This window comes from Pseudopodoces humilis, chromosome 2 (assembly GCF_049639895.1).
Source record: "Pseudopodoces humilis isolate 2021_Gansu_Grassland_sample_001 chromosome 2, ASM4963989v1, whole genome shotgun sequence".
Classification (NCBI taxonomy): Eukaryota; Metazoa; Chordata; class Aves; order Passeriformes; family Paridae; genus Pseudopodoces; species Pseudopodoces humilis.
In genome coordinates, this window is record NC_142201.1 from 9,453,588 (window position 1) to 9,476,454 (window position 22,867).

General features: G+C 39.5%; 1 protein-coding gene across 7 annotated transcripts in view; it reads left to right on the forward strand.

Moving 5' to 3' along the window:
* DMD (dystrophin) overlaps positions 1–22,867 on the forward strand; it is a 1,137,330-nt gene that overhangs the window by 149,469 nt on the left and 964,994 nt on the right. Inside the window, exon 1 of one of the 7 annotated variants that reach the window (XM_014248812.2) lies at positions 20,120–20,457. The exons of the other annotated variants lie outside the window; for them this stretch is intronic. Within the exon in view, the coding sequence (XP_014104287.2) occupies positions 20,415–20,457 (43 nt within the window). The 5' untranslated portion in view covers positions 20,120–20,414. Of the gene's footprint in view, positions 1–20,119; positions 20,458–22,867 lie in introns of those variants that run through there. 7 annotated transcript variants of the gene reach the window in all.

A 22,867-nucleotide genomic window follows, 5' to 3' on the forward strand; every position in this document is an offset into this window, starting at 1 on the left:
ACTCAAATTATGGGGAGTTTTCATAGGGTGCTGGCATAAAGAAAGCTTCAACTAGATGTGAAATTTTGGGGTGCACTGATCAAAATAGGTTTATAAGGTAATGGTGACATATTGGTGTCGAGAGCTGTTACAAAGGTTTTAGAGGCAGACACCCTCAGGACCACAGCAGCAGGGTAAGGGTGGGCTGTGTGCCTGCCCCTTCAAACAAAAGGGCTTGTCCCCTGAAATGAGTCCACCACAACAGAAGCACCTTTTCTTTCCTCTGTCCTGTCTTTATACTTGCAGAGGGACAGAGGGATGGCAGGGGGAAGGTATGGTTTGCATTTATAAAGAAGAAGGCATTTATGCATCTCACTTCTTGTTATATAATTACATACGTGCTCTGCCTACAGTCTGGATTTTTAAGAGAGAATATGCCCAAGTGTGTCCATGCTTTTGTAAAAAAATGTTTCAGTTTCCAGCTAGAGGAAATATCTTTTAAGACATCTTATGGTGCTTCCATCAGTTAATTCTGAGCTAGAAAAATACTGCAAAAGGGTATATATAACACATAAATATATAATATAAAAAGTTGTTAAGAATTACCAAAGCCTATAAGCACTGCTTACTGAGTCAGACCAGAAGCTTCTTTTCATACTGTGCTTCTGTTTGGCAATTATCTGTGGAAAATCTTTCATTTGAAAGTAATCTCAATGGGCAGGAGGCAGCATCATGACATGAGGAGATCCCCAATGTATGCCCTATCTGTGCTCACAGCACTGGGGCTGGGCTGGAACCCTCTCCAGCCTCCTGGTTATTATCAAGGATTAACCCAGATGTACTCTTTTGAGCCTTAAATGACATCTTTTCTTTCTCAGGTAAAAAGATCACGAAGAAAACAAGTCCCAAATTCCTCTTGTTATAGATCTGCTGGTCAATAGTTCCCCATTTCCACTGTTTCAGCTAATAAACCCTGTTCACTACTCTGTGTTCTTCATTGATTTTTCTCAACACACGTGGCAGAGCTTGAAGCACTCTCCCTGTGCAGTGGGTGTTTGCCAGCTCCCACAGTGCAGGTGGCCAAGGGCAGGCTGTGTGAGCAGCCCATGCACAAAGGTTTTCCTGAGGATGACTGATACACAACAGTGGTGCTGGCCACTGGATTCCCTGGGGGCCTGGGGACTTCGGTGTGCTGGGCAGGACATTCTCTCTGACACAAGAGTCCTGCTTACCTGCTTGCAAAAAGCTTCTTTTTTTTCTTTTTTCCTTCAGCATAAAGAATCCAAGTCTATTTTTTTTCCCTTTAGTGTGCAAACTGTTTCATATCTCTACTCATCCTTCCCTTTCATCTCTGTGTTTTTCTTTGCAGACTCACTGAATGGTTTGGGTTGGAAGAGGCCTTTAAAAAAATCATCATGTCCATGGGCAGGGACATCTTTTACTAGATAAGCTCTCCCTCCAACCTGGCCTTGAACAATTCCACAGAAGTGTTCACAACTTCTCCACTGCTCCACTCTCATTGTGTAAAATTTCTCTTGTCCAATCTAAACCTACCTACACTATTTACATTGAAATGCATTGCCCCATCCCACTACAGACTGTAGTAAAAAGTCTCTCTGTCTTTGAATGAAGGATTTATTCCATAATCCAAAATGTCCTTTTCATTAGCACTGTGAATCTCATTCATTCATCTCATTAATTAGCAATTCACAGATTTCTGCCCTCACCCAGGCACAGGGGGAAGACCACAACTGCAGTTGATCTGAAATAAATCCTTTGGAGAAAAGAAGAAAAAAATTAAAACCAGAGATCTTGGAAGGAGTTCAGGACAGCACAAGAAACAAGGCAGCAAACTCTTGTTTTAGGTACTTTAGGTACTATGAATTTACCTGTCCTGGAGTTGCACTGGGTGGGCTGGGTTATTAAATGCTGACTCAGATTTATCAGCATTCTTACAAGTACAGTTTTGAGTGAAGCATCCTCTCATGAGTTCATTTCCTATCGACAGGAATGTTATTAACTGGGAGCTTGCTAACAGCATCAGTCCAAGAGCCATGGTGTTTGAACTTGTGAAAAATCCTAGTGAAGTGTTTGCCATTCGTAACTATTTTCCTTTCCCTTACAAACCCTCACATGCATTGCTTCTGCCTCAGTTATGTTCCTCTTCCAAAAGTGCTTAGCGAATAAGTGAACCAATGAAAATTTATCCAACAATTTATTTAGTGTTCAGAGTATAAAGCAGGGAAGTTAATGTAAAACTCAGTGCTGTAGGAAACTGCCTGGACACTGACTCCCAGCTTTACACCTTGAACCATGTGATCTACTCAGATATTCAGAATTAATAAACTCATTTATAACATTCATGCTCCTGGTGAATGAGCTGTAGACTAAATATTATTTTAATAATATGGTGAATTAAATTTGAATAATTATAAGAATAATTTGTGCTAATCACAGAACGTTCATGAATAGAAAGAAGTGAAGTTGACAATTTATTCACTGCAAGTTAGTTGCCTTGCTCTACTGCTAATTAAGTTCAAGTCTTTGAATAAGTAGATCTAAGTTGTTTCATTACATGGCAAAGTGCAGCTCTGATCTGACAGGGATGCCTGAGTCACAGCATGTGACAGAGGTTCATCATCTGACAGTGCAAGCTCTAGTGTGCTTCCTCCTCTCTGAATAAACCTCTGCCTGAGTACTGTAATGCACAGCAGGTATTTTATTAAAAATGCAAATAACCTTCCAATTATATGATTGGAAGAAGAGGGAGGAGATTTACAATGCATGGCTCTTGGTGGTTTGGAGTGGGAGGAGGAAAATCTTACCTTTATTTCCCAGTCTGCAGTTGGTTAGATAATGGAAATTAGTCCTGTCTTCTTTTTTTGCATAATTAAGGGGAATCAGGGGATTTTTTTTTTTTTTTTCTGAGGGTCTTATTTCTTCTTTCTTTTACTGTTTCTTTTGCTTACCTTTGTTTTAAGGATGATCTTGCATATTCTCAACTGGCATTTACTGGTTTAATTTTTGGGATGTCTCTGACAAGCCTCTCCCATTCACAGGCAGGGAGCCCAGTAGTTATTAATGCTATATCATATTTCCCTCCAGTTAAATCCCTATTCCTTGCAGCTTGCCCTTAGAGTCTTCTAGAGGTGACTTATTTCACCCATCCAGCATTTTTTTCAGAATACCAGAAAAATCCTTTTCAAGACGTTTTCTGTGGCTCTGGTCCTGTCAACATTCTTACTGATAATGTAGATTTCTTTGCTCAATGTCACAAATGTGCTTAGACACACAATAAAATTCAAGTTCCCATTTATACAAGGAGCCAATTCAATCTTTGTGACAAAATATTACCTCAAATCATGCCGACTTTTGAGCCCACATTATTTATTTTTTTCTTTTTATGATGCATTATTCTTAAATGATCTTGTTTCTAGCTTACCTGTAGAACTCCTGACTGTTTTGGTCTGTCAGAAGTCCAGTTCAGCTTTGTTGCACCCAAGTTGCAGATTGGATCCTCACCAGTCTGACACACTCAAAATGTTTCTGTGGGTGGAAGGAGCAGAGCTGCTGGCAAAACCTTCCAGCTGGTTTTCTTAACCTAATTAAATTTTTGTCAGTCTCATAAAAAATCCCAGGAATAGGGCTGTGGACACTTTATGGTCAAATATGCATCCCTAAGTACATGGCCACCTCCTGATAGGCACCCTTTTCTCTGATCTTTGCTCACTTCTCTGTTGCCCCTCTGCATTTCAAGGTGGAAGGTTTCAACCTGGCCAGGGTGACTTCAGGGTGTCATTGCACCCTCCCCTCTCCCTCCCCAAATCCTTTGCTGCAAGGATTTGCAATCCTTTACATCAATTGATATTGATGTTAATGGTTTCTTCCTCCTCACTCCAGGATGGATGGGGTCACTTTGGGATGTGTGCTGCCATGCTCCGCACCTTACTCGCTAATCCTCTGCCACACAGGAATTTGCTCTAAGTGGTGTGGGTTTATAAATATGCTGGCTGGTGGCTCGTTATTACCCTTCAAACTGCTTTTGGCCAAACTGCACGAGTATGATGAGAGGAGGGCTATGAGGATGATGCTCCTGAGGGGTTTGTAGCACAGGGACTACAGGGATCACCCTGCACCCTGGCTCTTGTGCCAGAAATGGTTCATTTTACACACCGTGGCACCTTGGTATTTACAGGAGTGGACACAAGAGGCTTGAGCCTCAGAGGAATGTTTCTCCTAAGATCCAGCCCCCAGCAGCACACAGCATTTATTCCCCATTCTGCCTTCACAAAGCCTCTGAAGCCTTCCAGCAGCCAATTACAAAGAGAGCAGTGGCAGGAGGGTGAGGCAGGGTGTGGAATGAGGCTGGTGGGCAGCTGGGCACACACACAGTCCTGGTCAAACCTCCCCCGTCCGAGGAGAGCATTTCTGACAGCACAACCCAGTGTGGAAACTTACCACTGTTCTCTCAACCTCTGGCCATGGTTTTTAACATTTTTGGTATTCTCTGTTGTCTTTTTACATTTTAAAGTTCCATTAATGTTGACTCTCCTGGGTCTCCCTGTGTATTTTAGAACTGGTGTTCCAGCGTATGTGTCTGTGGACAAGCATGCATGTATGCAGGGGGCAGGGACAGAAGCAGAGGGGTCTCCTTTTTCTCAGTGCCTCCACATCTTATCAAAGAGACATATGTAATAAAAAATTCTTTCTAGTTTGTGTTTTTGTTATTTGCTTGTTTTTTTCTCTCTGAAGCCTGGAAGAATTTTAAAACTGTCAGTTAATAAATAAAAACCTGGTCAAATGGAGGCAGCTTTGTTAAAAATTACCCTAAAAATAAGTTTTTTTGGGTTTTTTTGTTTTGTTTTGTTTTGTTGGGTTTTTTTTTATTTCTGGAATCTCACGTCCTGTTTGTCTCAAGGATGCATCTCTGTCATGGAAGTTCTTAAACTGCATTTGAATGAACTGACTTGTACTTAAGAGGATGTATGTTTGGCAATGCTTTTACTTTTTGAGGGACATATTTTTTAATAGATGCCTTTAAGACACTGAAGGCTTACAGCTGTTTTCTAAGAATTTTGCTATGAAAAGAAGTTGTTAGGATAGACTTTTTGCAGAGTGGATCAGGCAAGCAAAGCCAAGATTCATGCATCAAAACCTCAGCCTCTCCTGAACTTGAAACTTCGGATATTTTTGATGGAATCAATAAATCTTTACCTTATGATGCTAGGATTTTATTTATTTTTTTTTTAATGGTGGAGATGAGGCTGAAGGAAAACACAGTTGAAGGATATGGAAAGATAATCTATAAGGGCATATCTGTAAGGGGAGAAAAACACACGAAAAGCAACAGCCTGACTTCTACTGTGAGAAAATAGCTTAACCTTCATCTGACATTTTTAATTGAGCCCCAAAGCACCCCTGTGCAACACCATTTTCTGAGTTAAGGCAGGAGAGCTTCCTCACACGAGGTGGTGCACATGAGCAGTTGTCTGCAGCAATTGCTGAGCAGTAAATTCAAATGCAGCCTTACCTTGCACAAATTCCCCCGTGTAGGCAGCCCCCAGATAACTGGAAGGGGCCATGGAACTCACTTGAAAGCTGAGCACATCACTGCTGATGCAGGCTGCCATGAGAGTATTCTAATGGTATCTGTGCATATGAAAACAGCATTGAAGGGATTTAATTTTGAGATTGCTGCTGGCAAGAAGAGCGTACATTGCAATTAATATCTTTCAAGCAACTGTGTATGTTTATAATGTATCCTGTCATCAAATCATGGGAGTAATCTGGTAATAGTGCCCCAGAGGAGACCATCAGTGAAAATTCAGAACTCGATTGAGTTCTGAGGCTATTAAGTCTAGAAATGATATAGGGGACAGGTGAAGTATTCTCAGAGTAATGCCATCACGCCTTCTCAATGCTTTCTTCTGTAGCAAGAGATTAGCTACTGTGCAGTAATTGATAAAGTTGATTATGTCAAGGCATGTTTCCTGAATAAGGATTAGGCACAGACAATTCAAAGACTGATGGATGGGGAGTTTCCCTAGAAATGAAATTAAGAGCTGTCACCACAAGGAGCACATGCAGTGGCTCGTGACTCGCATTCCCCATCACCAAACTGTGTCTGGGCTGATGGCTGTGCCTTAGGAAGCTCTGCACTGGTTTGGACAGGCTGTCAGCCAGGAGGAAACACACCTTCCTGCACAGCCCTTAGTGGAATAAGCCCAGGACCACTCTTGTGTATTGTGGCTCCGTGGAAGACTTCTGTGGTCTTAAGCTTTCCCTTATTTCTAGAAACATTTAAACTAAGCTGCCTAGAAACCCATTCTAGAACTAGGTATAGCAATTATCCTACTTCTGTCAAACTCCCTCTTGCAATGAATCCTGGACACTTACCCTTTCCTTCCACTCTCCATGTCCATATATCTCCTCTAAAATAATACTAAAGCTGTGTATATTTGCTTGTATGTGTTTATTTTTCTTTGTGTATATGCATATACATACCCAAATGTATTTATTGTTTTTTTTCTGTTCAGTGTGAATTTTTTAATCTGTAGGGATGGTTATTTCCAATATGTGGTAATTTCCTTTTGCTTTCTTACATTCTAATGAAGCTCTTGAGAGAAGGGAATGGCACACAAGCTTAAGTAAAGTAGAACATTTTATTATTTCGGTACCTCTGGTGATAGATATTGAAAATTAATTAACCTCTTATTCACCCATGCCAGGAATTGAATTCCACAGAGATGTATGTGTGTGTGATGCATGTTTTGGGACTGCAGACAACTCCAGTTCTCTGTATATCTGCAGGTAGGAAGAAATGCGAAGAAATTAAAATTTTATGTTAATAAACATGATGTTTTGATAAAATGACTACATAATTAGTGAATATTTCTGAAGTCGTATCAGTGAAAACAGCCAACAAAACTTGAGATTTGGAAAGGCTGGTATCCTCTTTTAAACCATGAATTCTCTAAAGTAAAGAACACATTTTTCATTCCTTTCAAGATTTTGGAAATGATAAATTAAGAATTCCTCTGTCTTACACATATCCCTATGGTAAGTTTCTATCTTTTCTCCTGAATGTAAAAGTATGAACCCAATGTTTAAAACCTTTCACAGTTTTGTCAGCACTGCATGGGAGTGATGACTATGTAGTTATGCTTTACAGAACTGGATCTTTGTGTTTCATGTAAAGCTGTGGAAAATGTACACTGATTTTGTACCATCTTTTTTTTTTTTAAAGACAGTTATCTCTTGTTCATGCTGTGAATAATGATTGTCACTTATTAATACATCCAGTTGCTTAACTTGAAACAGGAAAATGTCTTAGAACAGGAAAAAAAAAATCCAGGAAGTAAAAACCCCACAGAAGCCTTCTATTGATAGTTATAAAAATGACATACTGTTTTCCCTCTCACAACTGAAATGAAATGCTGCCTCCACACTGAGACTTTGAATGCTGATCTTCACCTGTGAGCATTTTCTCAGCTAAATTATAAACCCTTGAAAGCAGGATATATGTTAAAAAGGTGGAAAGCTCTTTAATATTTTGTCATGCAAACACTGCTGTACTAAAACACGCAACACTATTAAATTCAGGGGTGGTTGTAACTACAAAAGATAAGAATAATACCAGTGATTTAACCTGTGTTGCACTGTTCCCATCAAAGCTTACCAGCAGAATTTTGCCTGAGAGGCACTGGGGCAGAGGAGATAAAGAAATGACTGCATTGTGGGTGTGAAAAGAGCTGCTGTAATGCTGCCTGCAGAGGGTTGCTTGGTGCTTGAAGTGGGGCACAGGTAGGGGATGTGTCCAGTTCCTTTTTGCTTTAAGAAATGCCTCTGTGTCTGGAGGGAGTTGTCTGAGGACACCTGACAGCCAGACCACTCCTGCTGGTGCCAGGGAATCATTTCTGCTGGTACCTGGCTCCCAGGGTAGCCAAGTGACATGGACCCTTGGCATCCACATCATCCAGCAGCAGAGACCTGTCCTGTGCTACTCACAGGGTGAAGACATATTTCTTGTTGCTTATTTTGAACCAGCCACTTGCTGATTTTCTTCCTTTTTTTTTATCTCTTCTGTCCAGCTCTTGCACTAAAAGAGACAGTGAAAAATTGTTCTCTGTTCATCTTCTCTAAAGACCCATCAGCTTAGTACACCTCAGCTATGTTCAGCTGTAGTCTACTTTACCCTGAAACTCAAGTACATACAAAATGTCCTGCTGGGTCAGAACAATGGTGCATCAAGCCAAGGATTATTTCTCCTGGAAATGGCAACAGGAGATGATAGGGAGAGCAATGAACCTGGACACTTTCTGAGATCCATTTTCTCATCTTACCACAGCACCTGCAAGCACTGTATTAAAAATGCTAGAGGTTAAATTCTACCCCATTCATTTTTAGCATCTGTTTACAGACTTCTCTTACATCAATTTGTCTAACTGTTCTAAACCAGCTGATAAACATCTGCCTCCATAAACTCCTTGTGCAGCAAAATCCAGATGCAGGTAGCCCACTGGCTGAAGAAATATTTCTTTTTGTCTTTTAAATCAATTGTCCATCATATACCAAGTTGTTGTATTACCAGGTTTGGTAACTAATTTATTATACTTATGCAGTTTGTTTACTCCTTCAGGCTTTTCAAGACTCAGTCCTATCTCCCTTGAGCCTTCTCCTCTACAAAGTGAAGCATCCCAGGTCACTGAGTGAGCTCCAGCCCCCTGATTGTTTCCAGTTGCTCTTCTGTATCTCCACAGCATCCTCCTAGAGGCCAGCACTGCTCACAGTCCTTCAGACACCAACACACCACAGGCTCCTGTAGCAGTAGAGCCAGCACCCCTCATTTGCTCCCAGCACACATGGGGAAGCCCAGAATTGGGTTGGCTCTTTTTGTCCACTGTACATTTAGAGGATGATTTTGGAAAACTGTCAGGGATGGTGCCAGGACCCTCTTCCTGGAGTTGTACCTGCCTGTTGGGCTCAGCCCCTCTCTAGCATGGTTTAGTGATTAGTCTGTAGTGCTGTGCTCCTTTGATTGGTGTGTGTCCCCTGGGCAAACTCTTATTCCTTCTCAGGTTTAAAGGATTTGTGTGCTCATTCACCCTCCCAATACTTTACCTTGAAGATTCTTCTGTAGTCATTCTTTACATGGAAGCCATTTCTCCTTAGCCTTCAATCATTTCTGTTCTTGCTATTCCTGCTTTATCTTTTTTAGTGATAGAGGAAGCAAAACAGCCCACAGTATTCAAAGTGTGAACACCTGAAGACTTTAATAATACCATAATGATATTTTGTATGTTGCTCTCTATTTCTGTCATAGTAATGGCCAGCATTTGATTTGCTTTTTGACAGCTTCTAAGATGGAGTTGGTATTTTCATAGACCTTTTTATAACTCCAGGATCTCTTTCCTGAGTGGTAATAACTAGTTCGGAGCTCATGCTGAGTACGTAAATTTGAGATTTCTTTTCCCCCACATATTCTCAATATTGAATTTCATCTGTCTTTTTTATTGCCCAGTTGACACTCGGAGGCTCTTCTGCATCTCTCTGCAGCCAACTTTCATTTTCATTTCCCTGAATACCTCAGCACTATTAGGAAACTTGGGAGTCACCTTCGTTTTCTAGATCCATGTAATGATAATCAGTGTACCTTATATGTTGACCAGTCCTGGCTCTGACCTGTGATACACATTTGAGAAAGCTGAATGGTTTTGGCAATTCTGTCTTTTAATGATTTGGTTGTTTGTGAAAGTGGATCTCTTATCCTATGACACCTTTTTTTCTCTAAGTTCTTTAATGAGGCAGGATTGAGAATTCTTTAAATTACATAAACCAGGTTTCCCTTGACTGTGTGTGCACTGATTCGTTCAAAGAACCCTACCAGACAGATGATATGTGATTGCCCCTGTAAAATACATTTCTCCATTAACTCAAATCTGTGCCTGTTAATTCAATTCTACTGCAATTTCTGAAAATTAGACTGGTACCATAATTATACATATTGGGTTTTAGTTCTAGAAGAGGTTTTTAAAAAATGGGCATTGCATTTGGTGGTTTTTACCCAGCTGATGCTGAAACAGCTTTACATAGTAACTGAAGTACTTATTCAGTTATCTGATGAATTTTATACTTGAAACATGTATCACCATCATTAAATCATTTTAAGTCTATTTGTATATTTTGGCTTAAAAATATTTCTTTTAGTTGTAGTGGCATCTGCATTCTGGCCAAGTACATCCTTTTGAGAAGTTTTATATGGATATATTTATCAAACAGGGAAAATAAATAAATGGAGTGATTAAAGAGTGACAGAGTGCTTTCATCTGAAATATTTTTTCCAGTTTTTAAAAAGGAAAGAAGAAGTCATATTTGTGCTGCATTAGTAGGGAATAAATCAGGTGTTTATGCACAGGCCATTTAAAATGTTTCACAGTGACTGGAAGTTCTGGCTGGGGCTGATGGTTCTAACCCAAGATTAATAGAAGGCTTGTGCCTTTAAAAAGAAATGAGTATAGACCAGGCAAATTACCACCAAGCACCTAAACTAATATTGAATAAATTTAGTCATCTGCAGCTGTCATAAAGCCTGCAGAGGTTGTGATCAATACTTTGTTCTCTGAATCCTTGTGTTGATGTTGTCCTCCATATGGGATATGTTTCCCTATCTTCCATGGACTGATGAATTTTAGATAATTTTAAAATTAGCCCACTTTCTCTAATGTTAATATATCATCTAATTGTACTTAAGTAACAAGCATTAGCCAAGACTTATTGCATAAAAATAGTCTGAGGTGCATTTTAGTCCTGTGAAAGTAGGTGCTCAGGCTGTATGTTAGTGGATCTGTAACAGAGACTGCAGAAATTTCTGTTTTTCATATTAGTAACCAAGCTGTTCCGGTTCTGATCTAAATTATATTTTCAAACCTACATGAAGTGCTTTTAAGGAGGCAGTTGTTTACCTAAAACACACAATCCCTTTGGACTTTTGTCAACCCACAGGCCTAATGTGTTAAGCATTTTGCATACGTGCTGCATAAGCAACTAACAGGCTAAAAAAACCCTCTAAACAACCAACCTGTAATTGGTGCATTGAGGAAATTAAATATTTTTAAGCAATTCAGATTTGAAATAATTCCTTAGAGAATAGACTTTTTAGGTTTCAAACTACTTGGACCTTCTCTCTGTCATTATAATAAAGTGACTTTGATTGCTGTTGCTTATCATTCAAGCTTCAAAAAACATTAGTAATTTTTCCCATCATCTGTTCTTTTCTCTGTTATAAAAGACACACTCAAAATCACTGAGTTCAGTAAGTTTTACAGATTTTACTGCCATCAGAGTGTGTATCTTCACTGGAATGAGTGTATTTAGTAAGATTAAAATCATCAGGGAGCGAGGGAGCACTATATGGTTCATCTTCTATTACTTCAGTCTGTGATTTCTTTCCCGTGCTCAGTTCAGATTCACAGGTAAATTCAGCTGGCAGAGGTTCCATGCCAACAGACAGATTAGTGAGTAGCTGGAAGTGGTGATTTCCCAGTCTTCTAAAAAGTCCATGCCTTCAGGTGGAATGTATGTGTGTCTCCAGAAAAGCTACATGAATTTTAATGTAATGTATGCAGTGATAATGGCTCCTACAAATTTCAGTCTGTAATCAGAGTGACTTGGAGCTCTGAACCATCATTTTGATCTCCTTTTCTGTACTCCGAGTACTAATTTATTAGCTGTGGAACTATTTAGAAAAATCTGAAAAAAAAAAAAGAAAAAAGCATGAGTCACTTTGTACTTATCTCTGAAATAAATCACCTAATTAAGATCTATTTATTTTTTGTGAGATTTTGCCATTCTATTATTTTGCTGAATAGGATGTGTAGCTTTCCCAGTAAAAACTTATAAATTTTTAAGAATTTTTCATTTTTTTTCTCTACTAGATAGGTTAAAATTATGCTTGTTTTCAACCTAAAGGTCAGGCACTACCTAAACTACTTGACAAAGCCTGTTATTTAAACAAAGTACTTCAGTTCACCAGTGTAATTCGTCAGGAACTGAGTATCACATATTTTGGGTGATAATAAGATGGAAAACATTACAGAGAGAGAGTCAGACAGATGGATAGATACACCAGTCTTTTGAAAAGACACAGAGTACCTGCTGTTGCCAAAATAGACATGAAGTGTACCTCTTGTATTTACCAGTAGATAGAGATATTATAGCAAGGAGGAAAGACTTCAAATGCAGAAAGAAAATAGAAGATTTTTTTTCAGGTTTTGGATTGTATTTTCCTCATATGTTAGAAGTAATAATCGAACATTGCTCTAAGGAAATATACTTAGCAGATCTTTGGTGTTACTGATCTAATCACATTAAAATATTATGAGCACTGTGCATATTAAATATCTAATCTCCTTAATCTTATAGTGCTGTGGACTCTATGTATTTGAATTTACCTGAGAGTGGACAAATTTCTTTTGGTCCTGATGAATAATCTGGTTCTGGACATGTACTAGTAACCTTGCCAGAATACAAGAAAGAAAAACATCAATAAGATAAAATTTAAGAAGGAATTTCCTGATCAAACCAGGTTCTTCCATACGATAATAATCTTGAGCACTTTTTCAAAAATTATTTATGCTTCTACAGAGTCAATTGCATCCTTTTAGTGGAAAAAAAAATGTCCAAGTGATACCATTACTCAGAATTTATTGGCAGTTACTTGTAAGGCAGTCTCACCCTGGCTTTGTGCCCTCCTAATCAGTGTTGGCCAGTTTGGCTGGGAATTGGTCTGCAGCACTAATTGTATCCAGTATGTCTTTTGCTTTAAGTAAAATGTCTTTGGTTTTATTTTCTGTAGGTTTATTTTTACATTCACTTAGCACATTTTTCTGTTTAGAAACCTATTTTTTAATCACAGTTCGCTTGCAGCAGCATCATTTTGCAATCATCTTGCCATTTGTAATGTCATCTCTGCAGGCTTGCATTAACTTCAGTTTGCCATCATCTTGATGTACTAACCTGCATTTAGACCTGCACAGACATAATTTAACATTCATCCTGGTGTGTGCAGTAATGTTTCATTAGACTTGAACTAACAGAATTTTGTCATCATAATTTGCTGTCATAATAGCCCAGTCTTCACAGATTTAATGTGACAGTCTTTTGCCACTGTAACTTAGGCTTTGAGCAATTGTCATCCAGGGAGGCTTAGGATTAAATCAGTGTAATTAAAACGCAGCCCCTTAATAGTCCTGTACTTTAAACAGTTTGTCACCTCTCTCAAACAATAATTAAGCAGACTAGCAGCACTTGTTTAGCTTGTGTTGTTTTTTATGTGGGAAAGGGGGAAAAAAGGGAAAATTGGACAATGAGTGACTGGCAGAACTGTTAATAAAATTTAGGTTTCCAGATTGTCACTGTGTATTCCTGTATCCATCGGGCTGCTCTCCTTTCACAACACAATTTTTTTGTAAATGAGATGCATGCAAACTTGAACTCCGTATGACTGGTTATATTATCTAGTCTGTAAATCTTATGTCAGAGAGTTACAGAAATACAGAGATGAAAGGCACTTAGATTTCATCTGCTGAAGGGTTGAGATAGATCAAACACACTTTGTTATCCTTGAAAAATTTGTTATAAGTTTTCCTTACAAGCTTCAGCTTAAAAGGACTTGATGACCTCTGTGTGTATATGTTTTCATATGTGTAAGTAACTTGATACTCCCACAGTTTTCTCCTTACATCAAATCTAAGTCGATTTCACCCAAATTATGTCCCTTTCCTTGGAATACATGAAAAATAATGAGGTGTTGCTGTGTCTAGATGCTGAAAGGCAGCAGCTATGTAGTTTGTCTTTTCCTTCCAGACTAAATATGTGAAGTTCCCTCAGTCTTTCTCTGCAGAGAGAACCTCCTGTTTGGATATTTGTGATTCTAAGTGCTTTGCAATTTCTCTGTGGCTTTCATAAAGTGTTGTGTCAAAGCGGGACAGAGCTGAAACGTTGGCTGGAGCAGAGTAAAGCCAGGCGAGTACGTGATGGGGCGACTGGGGTGGTGCAGGCGGCTGGCGCTCAAGTTGTGTTTCCCTAAAGAAAACTGTGTTTATGTGAGCAGCCAGCACATTTGCTCTGCAAAGTGACCTTGAGTTGTCTTTGGCAGAGCTGATGCAGCTTCCCTGCAGACCTGGGTGAATTCTCTGTCTTGTACGTATGGATTGTTGACTCTGAATCATAATTACCTCCTATTGATATTCTTTGCAATCAGCTTGGCATTTTTTCCTCTGCTCCTTACATATTGTGTTTGCTTTTGTTTTTTAAATACCTGCTTCCCTTCTAGACTAAATTTGTTTTTGTTTGCAGTTGTTTGTTTTCAACCAGAGAAACTTTTCTTAGTAATGACATGTAGGCCTAAACAGTGTTTTCAAACATCTTCCAATTATCGTTCACATTTCTCTGTTTAACTTCTTTCTTCTCACTGATGAGGTTTTATAATTGTCTTCAACTTTGTGAAATCAGGTCCTCTTAAAAGAAGTATTAAATATGCACATGCATACATTACTATTGCCACTACTTGTCTGTGAGTGCACTTGCTCTGTCTGTGGCATACATGCATGCAAATGCGTGTGTGTATAAAAATTGGTTAACATTTCACCATTTAGGTGTGATGCAAGTAATCAAGTTGTTACCAGCTACATGTAAACATTGTAGAGGCTGGGATTCCTTCCTTGGTGACTCAGAATAGAGTCTTCCCTTGGATGAGTTGTAATGGCAGTAAGAATTGGGTGAATTTCACATGTTTTGGACCCACCCTGAGAAAATAACTGCACCAAGGAGTTTTCTGCCCAACCAGGGGACCTCCTGTGCTGGTCTGGGGACTCAGATTTTCTTCCTGTGGACACTGAGAAGACAGGGACAAGAGGGACAATCTGACCTTGGCCTTTCATGGTCTGAACACACAACCAAGGGTGAACCAACAAAACAAATGCAGAAAAGATGCCCCCCTGCCAAGGCAGGAGCCTGTTTTAGGTACTCAGACACTTTACAGATCACTTTCAGGATCCTTTCTGTAGCTTATGTGGGATGCTCCTGGTGATTGGAGTGAGTTACATGCTTAAATCTAGAGAAAGAAATACTAGTTAATAAGATGTTCTCCCTTCTGGTTATATCAGCCTCTCTGGAATGATTAAGACCAACTTTTTATAGATATAGATGAGTAATTCTAATTCCTCTTTATTACTTTGATTCCTACTTTGTATATATCACTAATTAAAATCTTCTTTCTCTTCTCTTCTTTGTACTCTTAATAGTAGTTTTATATAATTTGTTATCCTTTTTTACACTTTCCTTTGGGTGGCTCAGTATATCTTCTGAGTAGTCTGGTCCAACTGACCCCAGTAAAGACTGATTTCATTTCTGTTGGGCTGAAAATGTCTGAAAGTTGGAGAATTGACAGGGTTTGAGAATAAAGATATACAAAGCATGGAAATACTTTCCTGCTAAACCTGCTTGGGACCTCGCACCAAAGGCAGATCCACTAGGTGAAATGGATTGGTTGTTCTTTAGCTGAAGCTTTCCAGAATGGATAGTGATTGTTTTCTGAGAGTTACTTTTTATGTTGAACTAGCACCAAGTGAGCCCACCCTTCGTTTTGCTAGAGGCTCTGCAAAAAAGATTAACCCTTATTTCCCAGCAGCCAGGACATGAGGCAGAGAACTTTCGTGGGGAGAGCACAAACAGCAGGGAACCAATATGTTGGTTCATATGCTAGAGCATGTTTTCAAGCAGAAGTGTTTCATGGTATAAAATGTATACATACATGCATACATACATACATACATATATATATATATAATATATATATTTTTATATATATATATATTTTTTATCCACCTTGCATATGAGAGGGCTTTGTATTGTATCATTGTATTGACTACTGATTTTATGACTATAAACTTTATTAATATATTTTACTTTGGAAGCCAAAAGCTACAACTTCTTTCAGAGATAAGAGCAAGTTTTTTGGGTTTTTTTTTGATTTGAAGTTTTTTTGTCTTTTATTTTCTGTTCGACAGATCAAATAAACAAGAAAAAGAACCGTTTTGCAACCTGCATTAAATCCTCTATGATTTATTCCTTTTTGAAGTAAAAATAGGCTATGAAACAAAAGAGAGAAGTTTTTCAATGGCTCACATTGGAAAAATTCTCTTCTTTTTTTCCTTGTTGATTTCACAGGAAAATCAGAAGCTGCCTGTTTACTTCTGTGGTGATAAAGCTGTCGAAGATGTTTTTTCTTTTCCCTCTGATGCTGACATGCAAGTGGTTTGTGTTTGTTTTGTTTTTCTTTTCATGACAGGAAGTGAATAATAAAAAGAATCAGAGCCAATATACCACCAGGGCAGAAACCCACGCTGCACATTAGTGCTTGAAAGAATCCCATCCCAGTTCTCCCTGCACATCAGTCCCATAGTCCCTGGAGCTCAGCACTTCTTCCCACACAGATAGATGTGATAGATTTGCAAATACTGGCAAGAGCACAGAGACATCTTGTTATGGGCTTAATGGCTGAACCGAGCAACAGGCTTGGACTGCCTTGATTTTTTATTTTTTTTTTTTAGGTCAGCATTGGCAGTGATTTAAAAACAGGGTGGAATAAAAGTTGAAATGCTTTCTGAAATCATAATCAAAATATCATCTGTCTTAGGTTTATGCTGTAAGCGCTCTGCCTGATGTTGAGTTGTACTGGCAAACAACATGTGCCACTGGGATGTTTAAAAAGTCATAAGAGGTTTGTAAATCAGTTCTGTGCAGCATGCTACCTATTTGTTATTTTCTTGTTTTATCTGTTAACAGGAGAGGAGATAGATGCTACAAATGACAATATGGTGTGCTTTGCTTTGTTGGGGGTTTGTGAGGTGCTTGTGTCCTAGTAAATTACAGCGAGATGGTAGATTTGTTACTCTGTGGAGGTTGTTAACATGAAGTTGTTTGATTTATTTATGTTGAATTGGGGACCTCTCCTCCCATATCAATTATGTCAAAAACATAATTTTCCAGTCATGCTCTTTTATTTTTCCCTGACAGAAAAGTCCTGAATTTTAATGCAGCCCTTTATTATGGTACAGAAGAGCTAGAGAACTGAGAACTTGGTTCCTATGTCCAGTCCATGGTTTGACCATTGTCCTCAAGTCCTAACCTTCCTCTGGTTTAGCTTACTGAGACAATAAACGTGGCTGCCAACTTTGGATGTTGAAATCTGTTTCTTTTCTATAGTCATGCTGACATGTGCTGAACCCAATCCCCTAAATGGTTTCTGAACAGGCAGTTTATTGTTGTCCTTGTTTCCACATAGCTGCTGGCCTCCTCGGCGTTTTCTCCAGCTCTGCATTACTGTCACACTCATGGCGTTAGAAAGGAGATATTTTCAAGTGTATCAATACTTGGGCTTTGAAAGGACTTCTCAAGCAGGGAAATAAACAGCCTCTGTGTAAAACCTTTGTTAATGGGTGGCTGAAAGTCACCCAGACTATTTTTGTGATGATGACAATTTTCTTTCATTTAAGCCATTATCGGTTGTGGAAGAGTAAGGCAACATTAAACTATAGCTTACAGCAATCACTAAAAAAAATACCCATTTTTATGATTCCAGATTTTCTACATTTTCCAACTTGTCTGTGATTTTGAAGCTTGTTCCTTTCCTGTCCTGCAGCACAGGCACTGTTGTCTCCAAGCACTGAGGTCAGAGCCTGCTACCTGCAGCATGTGGAAGGGAGAGTGAGGCAGGTGGTCCCTGACCACCAGCATTTATTGAGCATACAGTAATTATCTGACATAAAGCTACAGAGAAGCTTTGCCTTGCTCTCTGTTGTTGAAGATAGAGCAAAAAGACCCTAAAAAATAACAAAACCTGGTGTGTCAAAGTGCTTCAGGCTATCCCTGCGATCTAAGTGCGGCTAGTGGGCACTAAAAAATACATTTGAAACAACTTCAGTAGCCTGGATGTTTCTCTGGGTTAGGCAGTCACAGCATTCATAGCTGCTGAAAATAGTATTAAGTTCTTAAGAGCCTCTCAATTTCTTTTCAGTCCCCCAAAACCACCACCACCACCGCCGCCAAAACTAGAAATCCAAACCCAACCAAAATACCCAGTACATTTGAACACTCACTTTTGATATTTCTCTCTGTGGCCCAGCAAAGTTTTACTCTTTTCCAATTGACTGGAGGAGCATCAATAGGAGGAAGGGAGATTGTTTGTAGGCTGTCTGCCCTCCTGTGAATGAAGCAGGTGTTCTCTTGAGGCCACCAGAGCTTTGAACTCCCCCAGTGTAAGGAGAGGAAGCAAATACGGATATCCTGCATGTGAAAGATTGTTAAATATGTAAGTTATTGTAAATATTGCCACTAGACACTTTTTTGGGCTATGTTTTAGAATAAAATATGGAGTAGCACTGCATTTCTTGTAAAGCCCGATCCAAATATGCTCTGATGGTCTCAAAGCCATTGTCAGAGAGGATGGATAATCCACATGAATTTTTGCAGATTGTGACTAGACCTGGGTGTGAAACAGACCACAGGTCTCTGTTGAGATGGAGACCCTGTGATCAAATATAGAAAAAGATTTATGCACCTGAAAAGTTTTGTAGAAAAAGTTTGTCACCTTGAAATAAAGATAAGCCAGGAGGATCACAGTTCTCCTATCATTTTCCTTCAAGGTAACTTTCACTTGTAGCCTTTAAATATGTTACTGGGCCTCCGTTATTGACAGCATGTACTATTAAGGGTGACTTTAGATATTTTAAAACAAAAGATTTGCACAATTTCCTGCATTTTCTCAGTCTCCTTCTCCCTCAAATAATCAAAATGCTGCTGCTGTTACAGTGTGCTCTGCTCTGCTTCAGATTATTTTCTACATCAGTTCATGACTTGCAGTTCCTGTGGGCTGCAAATTAATCCTTAGGAGTCTCTTGGCATATTCTGTACATCCAGGTTCTTCAGTGTATTAATTTGACTATCAGTGTAGAAAATGCCAGTGGCTGTAAGGTTCTATTACACACTTCATTTTTGTGTTTATTTTTCTGTATAATCCAGAAAATTACTTATAAACTTGTAATCAGCACTAGACACATTAAGCTTTAAAACTGAAAAATACCACTTTTCAGGTTTTTAAGGATAGATTAAAAAATGAAAATGAACAGTATTAGAGTGTTTCTTCAAATGACTTTTCAAATGAGACCATTTACATGATTTAATGTGGCCTATCTCTAAAGGCCAATACATACTGTACAAAGTCCATATTTTAGAAAACAGCCCTATAAAAATGTGGATTTGGGTGAAGGATGACACAGTCCTTTTCCCAAGTATTGTGTAGACGCCTGTTTTTCCTTCCTGTGTAAGCTAAAGAGTCCTGGCACTGAGTGAGGGGGAGAGCGTCAGGCTGGGTCCCACCCGTTTGGGATTTGGGAGTGAAGGGATGTTCCCACTGTTAGGAAGAGAAATAGGCAGCTTGTGTACACTCCTTCCTGGGCTTCCTCTGCATCTCCTGGGCTGTGTGCAGCATTAGTACTGCATGGTTTTGTAGGGAGTGGAAAAGGTCAGTTGTAAGTCAATATCTTTTTTTTTTTTTTTTTTTTTTTTTTTCCTGTTTAAGCAGCTACTGACTTACCACAACTTGCGTTAGCATTTACACATTTAGTTTGGTGACAACACTATTTTAGTGTTTGTTTATTTTTTCCCCCTGCTCAGGAGGGAGGCTGAAATCCCAAAAGCCAGGGAGGGTTGCTTCTCCTCTCCCAGAAAAGGAGGAACCTGTCCCAGGGGATGGGCCGGGGGTCATTTGCTGGGAAGAAATCGAGTTTGTTTCATAGGGCTCTCCGGGGTTCTGCACAAAGGGAGCAGTAAATCTCTGCACCCCACTTTGCAGCCTGAATGCTCCTCGGGAAGCTGCAGCACATAATTTAGATCCATTGCCCATGCCACCCTGGAAGCAGAGCCTTATATGTCGAGTGCATGGGCTGTCCTATTATGGGAAATCAACTTTGTTTTGAGGGGGAAGCACAGAGAGCATTGCTTCTGCGCAGGTCCTGGAATTTGAAACATTTAGGGGCCTCCAAAGAGCCCTGGCATTAGTTCCCATGCCGGCTGGGTGGAAGTGAGGATCCCTGCCTCTCCCTGCCCGGGACCCCGCAGCCCCTGCGGGCAGCCAGCCCTGCCAGCATCCCACCCTGGGCACCTCTGCCCTGCCAGCATCCCACCCTGGGCACCTCTGCCCTGCCAGCATCCCACCCTGGGTACCTCTGCCCTCCCCTCCGCTCGGCTGCGGGGCTCCTGCCGGGACACATCTGGACAATCCAGCAAAAACTACCGCAGCAGCAAAGTTGGGATATACTTTGCCAAGAAATATTTTGCTGTTGTTTTCTTTTTCCTCTGTTTTGTGGAGAGATTTCATGTCTGCTCACATGCTTTGGTATGAGGAAGTGGAAGATGATTGTAAGTATGAACAGACTGACATAATTTATCACAATATTCACTTTGACAGCGCAGTGTAGTGCTGCACAGCCCACTAACAGCATGCATTTTTAAATGTTTATTTTCCAAGTCTAAAGAAGGATAGCACCTGAGGGGGGAAATAAAGTGATTTTTTTTTTTGTCTCTAATAGGGGGCTAATATCCTTTCCATTATATATAAAAGAAGTCATCCTAAAACAGTACCCAGCTCTCCTTTGAAGAAAAATAACACATTTCTTTCTGAAGTTCAACAGTTATTAAAGCATGGGGTTAAAAAATAGAGAATTGAGGAGACACACCAATACACTTGAAAAAAAATAGCGTCATTATTCTAACAATTTGGCAACACATCAAAGGAGTAATCAGTTTCTTTGAACTTTAATGGCATATGCAGTTTCACTGCCTAATATTAACTTACAGAGTAAGAGAGCTCTTCTCTGGTCGCTGAACTGTCTGGTGTCAGCTGAACGAGGGGGTGTCAGCTTAGTTCGAAGCGAGCAGCAGCTGAGCTCTCCCATGTGCTTCCCAGAAAAAAAAAAAAACACCAAAAAAACCAGGCATCTTTTCCAGACTTGCACTTGTTTGTTGGTTTAAAACGAACCTTTATGTGCAATAAGAAGAAAAACAGAGGATGCCAAGAGCAGGAGACTGAAGAGAGCCAAGAATGAAAGAATGACAGAGAGTTTTCAAATCCATCTACCATGCTCCCAGATGATCTTTCTTCTTCCTCCCCCACCCAGGCTCTCAGAACAGATTGTGCCAGTGAAAAAATAAGTGTCAGTGTTGTCTGGACATAATCTGTGGTCTCTGCCCCCTGTTTTATAATCTATTTTGGCTCTTCCACTTTCAATTTAGTCCTTTACAATAATAGAATTTCTGTTTTTCTCTAATTTCTGATCATAAAAGGCAAGGAAATACATACATGCTGTCATTTATCCCCATAGCATGGTCCATGTGGTGAATACAGTCTCAAATAAGATTAATTTTTTTGTTTAACAGGAAGAAAGCTTAAAACAGGAAATTTCAAGGTGCAGGTATGGTCTTATGCCATATTTGCTTTCCCTTTTTGCAAGATGAACTCACACTTTATTTTTTTGTGTAATAAATTAAAATTTAATTAGCTATCAATTTTCCAGACAGTTTTGAACTACCACAAGAGCTTCTTTGGTGATAACACCTTTTACTTATTGGACACAGTCTAGAAGTTCAAGTAAGGTAGAACAGGGAGATCATCATTATCACAGACTGGATAATTATGAGAAAGTTTTCTTGACTTCTGAAAATGTTGGGGATGCAATTGGGTGGAACAGATGTCTTGGGTTTCTCCCAAGTGGCTTTAGTCCTGGATAGCAAGAGGATTCTTTGGAGAGGAATAAGGAGAATTTGTTTTCTTCACTTTTCTAAATACTCCTTTTCCAAGGGAATCCCAGTATCAGCCCAGATTTCTTGTCCTCAGCCTTGGGGAAGAGACGGTGCTGCAAGGAAAGCTGGGCAGGTGCTTGCTAAGTAAGGGGGAAAGATATTTGCTGCTTAGTTCAAAAGTTGTAATTTCACTCTGGAAATGTAGAAGGTTAGTAGATGAAAGAAACAAATAAAAAAAAAATAGTTGTGATAGAGGTTTTGTAAAATATGAATAGAAACCAGAATTGCAGGTAGCAGATGAATAGCATTCATGACAAGAGCTATTAAATCACTTGCTAAATTATGTTATGTAACTGTGTCTATATCTAAAATGAAAGGGTGATGTCCTGGCACTTCTTGGGAGTTATTTAGCTGAATGGATTTCCTCAGCTGTATCCTCACTCTTTTAAAGAGCATGACATTTTTCTTTATATAATATTCTATAATATTTTATGGGGTGTTATAAAATATTGTTTATATTTTATATAAAAACCAATAATTTTATTTCAGTAAAAATGGAAAAACCTGTATCTGCACTTTGTGACAAGGTGTGCCCAAAATAATGTTCCCAAATTTGTCCACTGCCTCCATTCAGGACGTGTCACATCTCTTACTTGTTGCCTGTGCTTCCTTTGCTTCTCTTGCTATGTTGGATGAAAACTTTTTGCTCTTAGAGGTGACAGTGGTCACTTACACCTTTATACTGTTTTTTGAATCCATCCTTTCTGTTTTCTTGATGGCCTCTCTTCAACCCTTCATCAACCCCTGCACTCACCTCTTCCCTTTTGTATTCTGTTCTCCCCTGTGCCACAGCAGTAAAGACGGGTTCTTCATTCCCTGATTCATCTCACTTTAGCTGAGAATGACCTTTGTGAAAATACAAAGGTATTTATTCATTGCCAAGGGCTTTACTTTCTTTCCTGAGCTGTTCAGTCTTTACTTCTTCCTGAGTCAGACTGGAAACTCCTTGGGGCAGAGCGGCTGTCTCTTC